At 25.0% G+C, this 7598-nt stretch overlaps 1 protein-coding gene across 1 annotated transcript in view; it reads left to right on the top strand.

Annotated features, from left to right (window-relative positions):
- The first annotated feature begins 5753 nt into the window (after positions 1-5753).
- Positions 5754-7598, top strand: part of LOC111681575 (guanylate cyclase soluble subunit beta-1) — a 61872-nt gene continuing 60027 nt past the window's right edge. Inside the window, exon 1 of the mRNA XM_046950202.1 lies at positions 5754-5771. Coding sequence (XP_046806158.1) covers positions 5754-5771 — 18 coding nt within the window. The remainder of the gene's footprint in view (positions 5772-7598) is intronic.

The raw sequence follows: 7598 nt of genomic DNA, 5'->3' as shown, positions 1-7598 counted from the left end.
TAGGAACGATGTATAGTAGTACATTAAAACTAGGAAATATAAAAAAACTGAATACTTATGTAAAAAATGTCTTAATTTTTTTTTAAATTTGGTCTTTTAAATTCCGTAATTTTGAAATTATAGAGTAAGAAGTATTAAAATTTTTCGAGTTTTTTCTACCTAAATCTTGATATTACAATAGACAAAATCTGTAAGTTTTCGTACATTCTGCCTAAATTTAAAAACAATAATTACACACTTCAATTTTTCCTATGAAAATGATTAAAATCTTCTGAAGCTTCTGAGCACAATTTAGTAGTGTATTGTACAAATAACATCAATAATATGAAAGCCATAAGATTAAGGTGATGATATTTCCAAAAATAAAGAGATATGACAGATGTTAATATGGTATTTTATAAATAAAGTTGTTTTGATGTTATAATGTCTCAAAATAGGCCCACAATTTTTTTTTTTAAATTTCAGTATATGGTATCTCAATTCAAAGATGTAATAAAGAAAATCTGTCATATTCGAATTCAGCACTTATCAATCTAAAAGTGTCCTATTATGATACCTTGAATCAAATATAAATTTGTTTATTACACCGTCCAACACCATTTTCCACACACGAAATAAACCATATACATACGAAAGCACATAATTTATATGGTATAATTGTGTACTCATTTTTCATTTTCTTATCGTTTGTCCTTTTAAAAGGACTTTACAATTTGAGGTGCATACAATTATTAAAAATGTTTATAAAATATTTTTAGTCACCCTATTTTGACAATATGGGTATCAAACTAAAGAGGACAATTACAGTATTTTTATCTCGTATTTTGTTTTATTTTTTAAAAATAAAAAGATGTAAAAAATATTCTTATAAAAGTTTATCCTTTATTATCCTTGAAATTTTATACAAAATTGTTCAACAAATAATATTCATAATAAAGACATTAGAATGGAGTAAAAAAGTCTGAAATTTGATCTTCATAGATCCATTTGTTTAATTTTTATAATATTTTTTAAATATCTCAATAAATTATTTAATAAAATTTTCCCCTTTAAAAATTTCAAAGTCCTTTTTTGTTAAAATATTATGTAGAAAAATTAGAAATTTGATATTGTGGAACCGAGTTTCTTTATCTCTATGATAAAAAGTTAAAAAGTGGAAAATTTGAAGAATATGAAAGGATAAAAATCGATTAAGGATATCTTGTATTTTTTATCCTTTCATGTTAAAACTCCCTTCTGGGAAAGTTTTTTCTTTTTTAATTTAACACAATTATTCCGAACTCTATAGTTATTCTAAATTATATATATCTTTTAAAAATACCTTTGACCTCCCAATAATGTTATCAAAGTATTTTATTATATAGTTTTCATTAAAAAATACAACAGCGCGAAGGTATATCATGTGAAATTAGTAAACCACGATATACATAAATATTAAAACAAGTTAGGAAAGTATAGCCGGACTGGGCCGAGCATATCATACCCTACACCAGTTGTGAATTTCTTTCAAATGTGATTTAATTTAGCAAATAAATTGAATTTTATTTCAATTGCGACATATTGAAGAAAAACTAGTTTTCTGAAAGTGGGCTAGAGTCAAATAGAGATTAAAGTCCTGCACAAGACAACAATAATACGACAATTTGTTAAACAAATATCGTGTGCGACATCATAAGCAGGCCTTTAATATGTATATTATAATATTAAGAGGAGAGATTTATGTCTACATATATAAACGTTTTTTATGTAGCTTTTCATGATTTTAATGTAATAATAATATTGCGCTTATCATATTATCCTGAAGTGGATTTTAGTAAACCGTCATAATCATACGAAATAAAATTTTATATATTTTCTCATCTATATCTCAACCACCGGTTATGTTTATTTGGTAGATATTTTATCTGAACATTGTCAATTTAACGTTAGGATAAAAAATTAACAGACATTGGGATAATGGGGGTAGGTAACTTGAACAAATAATAACTTAAATTAAACAAAATATTCTTAACAAAATTTTTTTTAATTTGAATACATCTTAACTCTAATTTTTTTACAAAGAACTAATAAAGATAAACACATGAAATTTGGGAGTCTGCAACTCCATATTTGTAAATATAATATATTTTTTATAAAAAAAACCTGACTATAGAAAATAAAGATATTAAAGGACATTTTTTTTAGTTTTTTTATTGTAACATTTTAAAACTATTTTATTTGTAAAAATACTGTTATTCCAATCTTCCAATCGATACCTATATTGACCTACTAGACCAAATCAAATTTAAGCTAAATATAATTATACTTACTCTTCCTTTCAAACTTTAAAGTCCTTTTAAAGGAAGAAACGATCAGAAAATAAAAATCCAAAAATGTAGTTTAACTATATCAAGTATGTAGTTTCCAACGTATATGGTCTTGCTCATGTGTGCAACAATTTTTCCCAATTTGTTGTACGGTGTTATCAGTACCAAAAAACAAATCTATCAATAGATATGTTATAAATGGAATGACTTTATTAATTTATATTATTCTATATATAATGATTTTGGACATAAATAAAATTAAACAAAATTCTAATTGCAATGTGGTATAGATATTCAATTGACTAAAAATAAATAGAGAAAAATTAATTATATATTCAAAAATCTAATATTTTTATGAAATTAAGAGCCTCCAAAAATAAAATCAATAAATAAACTGTATATATTTGTGAGTAGAGCAAAATTTTAATAAGGTAAAATTATGATGGAAAATATTATTGCAGTAGAATAAACAAAAACAAAATAATTGAAATATTAAAAGCAATGTACATATGTTAATGAGATAAGGTTAAAAACCACTTAAGGTTCGGTGAAAATACAGTAAATGCGGCTCATTATTTAAGTAAATAAACCTTACAAAAACACAAATGTAACCTTGAATACGCTGACGTTTAGGTTATATACATACATATGTATGTATTTTTCTTCAAGTATAATTAATTAAACTGAAGGATTAAGAATAAATTTAAATAATTTTTGTTAAAATCTAAATTACGTTATATCAAAATGACTTTTTCTTATTGTAGGAATTGGGTGTAACTTGCAACTACTTTGTTAATCTCTTGTACATATAGAACAAAAACTTTGAAAAGAAATTAGTTAAAAAGCTAAATGAGTCGGTTTTCACTACTTATTTATTAGCATTTTATTTCATTATTTTATATTATATAAGTACTTATATAAGTAATTACTTTGATGTACTCAAAACATCACTTAAATTATTATTTTTTACTGTATTCAAACATGCATATATATTTCTATACATATCTATAATTCTCAGCAAACTTTACTTCCTATACCATTCTTTTATCTTCTTTCATTTTATCTACTGCTTATCATCTTTTGTAAAATGATGTGAAAATTTTATAAATGACTTTCATACATATGTACGAATGCATGTATAACAGAAAAGGAATTATATATCCCAGCAAATAAGACTAGGACATTAGAATCAACAAAAGAAAGTCTCAATGTACGTATTATTTAGTTATTTTTGATATAAGGAAGACATAGTTTAACAATTTAAGGATAAAAATTTAAAAGAAAGTATAATAATAAAAATTTAATTTAGTTTGATGAGAAAAATAACCGCCTTAAAAATATTGTTATTAACCCATTACCGCTTCCCATAAAAATTATCCCCAAGCAAACTTCAGCAAACCATTTTTCAAATACTTTCCTTTCTTGCAATTACATGCATTTCCTGTACTTTTCAAATAAAAAAAAACATTTACTTCCTTTTAAGTTGTTTGCAATTACCCTAAATAAGTTTTTAGTTTTGCCTTTTTCTGCATTTTATTATTATTGTTGTTTATTTTTTATTTTCTCTACAGTTATTACACAAAAAAAAATTAGACGCTCTACTCAAAAGTAGAAACAAAACGTAACATAAAAGGAAGTGCACTTTAAAAGGAAGTCACTTTAATATGCAACAAACCTACGCATACACATACGAAATACCCATAAAGTAAAAAAACTTGTAAAATAAAATCAACAAAACTAAGAAAAACTTTATAATTTAATGGCATAAATCATAAAAATAAAAATATTTTTTTTATTCATTAAAATACTATATTCTTTCTTTTAAAGAAATCAATTGGCCTGACATTATGATTGAAATATTTTCATTGTCATAATTATTAAAAGAATTTCATACATTTTTATTATAGAAAATTGGTTAAAGCTTATATGAATTCGTATAATTTTGGCCTACGAAATAATCTGACCATACTATGTGACAGCAAAAAACACTCAACATTTGGCCAAGAGCAGTTTGTAAATCTTGTAGAGTAGATCACTATACCATATTTAGAATTTTTAATATACCCCCAAAATCTGACATTAACCCTCAAAAGGTGGATAACGAATAGAAAAACAAACTCTAGTATTTAAAAACTGCACCAACAAAATTTAGTTTTTAGAAACTTAATCCAATTTTTTTATATATTTATATAATTTTTAATTATTTTTCTCTATTAGTTCATTTTATTCTTAATTAAATGAATATAAAATTGGACACAATATATTTTTCAGTCCAAAATACACAATTATTAAAATGTTTTCCAATTTAAAATCTATTTTTGGTTCTTTAATAGAAATTATTTTACAATCAAAACAAATCGAATTTCAAAATTTTAAATTTTCAACAATTTAAAAATTTTGTAGTTTTTGGATTGAAAAGCTTTATTTTGTTGATTTATATATTTTCCAAAAAAAATCATATTATTGCCAAAAATTGGCGATTGAAACACCTTCCTTAATAAATTGTCGATTAGAAATGGATCTGAATTAAAAAAAATGGGTTTGAAATAAAAACACATGATTCTGTTCCCAATAACTCATATATATTAAAATATAATATAAAAATGTACATATTTTTACTAAAGGACAGGAGCTTGTCTTTATATTGACGTTCTATAACATAAAATCGGATTAAAGAAATTTTAGACAACTATTAAAAATCATTTTTTTTCAGGATAACTCCCGATTTTCCGGGTATATAAAGAAAACTAAATATGGTGTTGTAAACTACTCTACTATATAATTTTGTAACACACTTTTTCATAATTTTTCACACTGTGTCCTTCTAAAAGCAAGGTTGATTACGATATGTATGTATATCTATTCGGCTAACGGGCGGACGAGCGAAATATAAAATATAAATGCTTTAATTTTAACAAAAGAGTTTTTTTAAGTAATTAATTTCGTTTTAAAAATCTCAAATGTTAAATATTTAATGTAATTTCTTTTAAACACAATTATATAAAATTATCTTCTTAAACAAATGATTTTGTAGGCAGGTAAATCGTTTGCTTTTCAGTTTAAATAATAAATTCATGAAATTTATAACAACTGTAAAAAAGTAAAATTTAGCATTAAAAATAAGTGTAATGTAAGGCATTGAAGGCAAAAAGCCATGAAATAGATGATGGTATAATATTAGTATATTTAACTTTATAGGCCACATCCACTAGATGTTAAAAGCAGCAGTTCCATCAACAAAAACAACAATAAAATATAATAAGAAAAAATGAATTAAAATAGCTAAAACATGAGTGAATACTTTTGAGTGGCAGCATATATTCTTGTAGTCTTTGTTTTGGTTTCATAAATGTATGAATGAGTTGACACTACTTTGGTTAGGAAGGTTTATTCGATTTTTTTAAGAATTTGTAAAACTCAAAACTTAAAACAAAATCATTCAAAAATATGTTGGGAAGTCCCCAGGTAATGTCAATATATAACGTACATTGCTTGCAACTATCCTCATTAGTAGCTATTTCTATACAAATTTATTGAAAGGGTAATAGCCTATAACTACGAGTGCTACTCACCCATGAAAATCAACACTGGTTTAACCCTAACAATTTTATAAGTGTTTTTTAAATTCGTCTTCTTCCAACTTTGTTGTTGTTTAAACGCCTCATTTGTTTGTCTTTAGATTTGTGGGGTTGTTTGTCTATCCATACCATGTCACTGTCAAGGCTGTTAACAATTTACATATTTTTTGTTGTAGCTGCTGGTTTTTCCATTTGTTTTTCTCTTGCTGTGTTTTCTATTTGGTTTGGTTTACTGTTACGTCTTTTTGTCTTTATGTCTGGTTTGTGTGTTTGTTTTATATTCGTTTTTCCTTTAGGGTTTTGCCTTACATAGTACATATTTCTATCTGTGTTTGTATGTAGGCACACAGACACACACACACATTTAATATGTAAATATGTATGTATTAAAGCTATAGCCAAAAGTTAGCATATAATTTTCTTCCTTTTAGGAATATTTGTTTTTTTTTTTGTTTCTTATTATTTAATATGCTAAATTATATTTTTACTAGTTTCACTTTTTGCAAAATCTTATTGCTGAGTGTGTATATGTGGTTTTTAGTTTTGGCTTTTTTATAGTTTTGTCCAAAATACGTGATTGCTTTTGTTAATACATTTCTATTTTCCTTCGTTTCCTTGTTAGAGGTAAAGAAAGAGTCTATGCTAGTTATACGTAATTTGCTCATAGAAATGGAGCAAAATTAAAATTGCCAGAAAAACGAAATTATTCAAATTATGCACTTAAATATTCTTTACATCATAGCTCATTAGCTGAAAATCTTTTGAAAATACAAATTGCATTAATTAAATATTTACATGAAGTGTGTTTAAGTTTTTTAGCTTTAAAAAAGATGTAACAATGAATTAAAACAATTTGCTTATTTATTATTAGATTTAAAATAATAAATGCACAATATACATTTTTAAAACAAAAGTCTATTGTTTAAATGACCACATTCTAAAAGCTACACATATATTTTTTCTAAAAATATATTGTTCTTTATTAGAAAGGCAACAATTAAATGGGAATCTTTGGTTTGTGTTAATTAAAAGCTAATAAACAAAAACCGCAATTTATTTAGTATAACATACAAACATATGTACGTGAGGGTGTCCCGAGGAACAGCTTTGTTCGGAATCTTATATGGGAATATCTCTTAATCAATGCATTAAATTTTTTAAATTTATTTTATTCCATACTCACTACGAGAAAATAGATTATAATAATTTCTTTAAGAATTTCCACAAAATGATTTTATTAGGTTTAATTGGCTATAATTTTTAATTTTGACCCAAGGAATCGGTTCTTTATTTCACATAGTCCCCACACAAACGTACTCCGAATAGTGTTATATAAATATCGCCAAAACGAATTATGGTACAAGTCTATTGGGATTCATTTGACCCTATCCATCAAAATTCTCTTACAAACACTAATACCACGATTATAGTCCAAATAAAAAACCCCCATATAACCCCTCTTTAAGAAAATCCTTTTTTTGCAGTTATAAATTTTTAAAATATTTCGGAATTAAATAATCCACATTTTAAACATACTGGTGTTGGTAATCATATGGTCGGCCATGCTCGACTTCACATTTGTTTTTTATTTTCATTATGTTTTGTACATTAATATGCATCGTTTGAGAGTTATTTACCCAATAAGTAATTAACGGGCACCCTAATGTAGATAGATATTTACATACAAGTTAACATGAAAAAGGAACTAATTTTT

Source organism: Lucilia cuprina, chromosome 4 (genome assembly GCF_022045245.1).
Source record: "Lucilia cuprina isolate Lc7/37 chromosome 4, ASM2204524v1, whole genome shotgun sequence".
Lineage (NCBI taxonomy): Eukaryota > Metazoa > Arthropoda > Insecta > Diptera > Calliphoridae > Lucilia > Lucilia cuprina.
The sequence above is the reverse complement of the archived record's forward strand: the minus strand, read 5'-3'. Positions and strand labels throughout refer to the sequence as shown.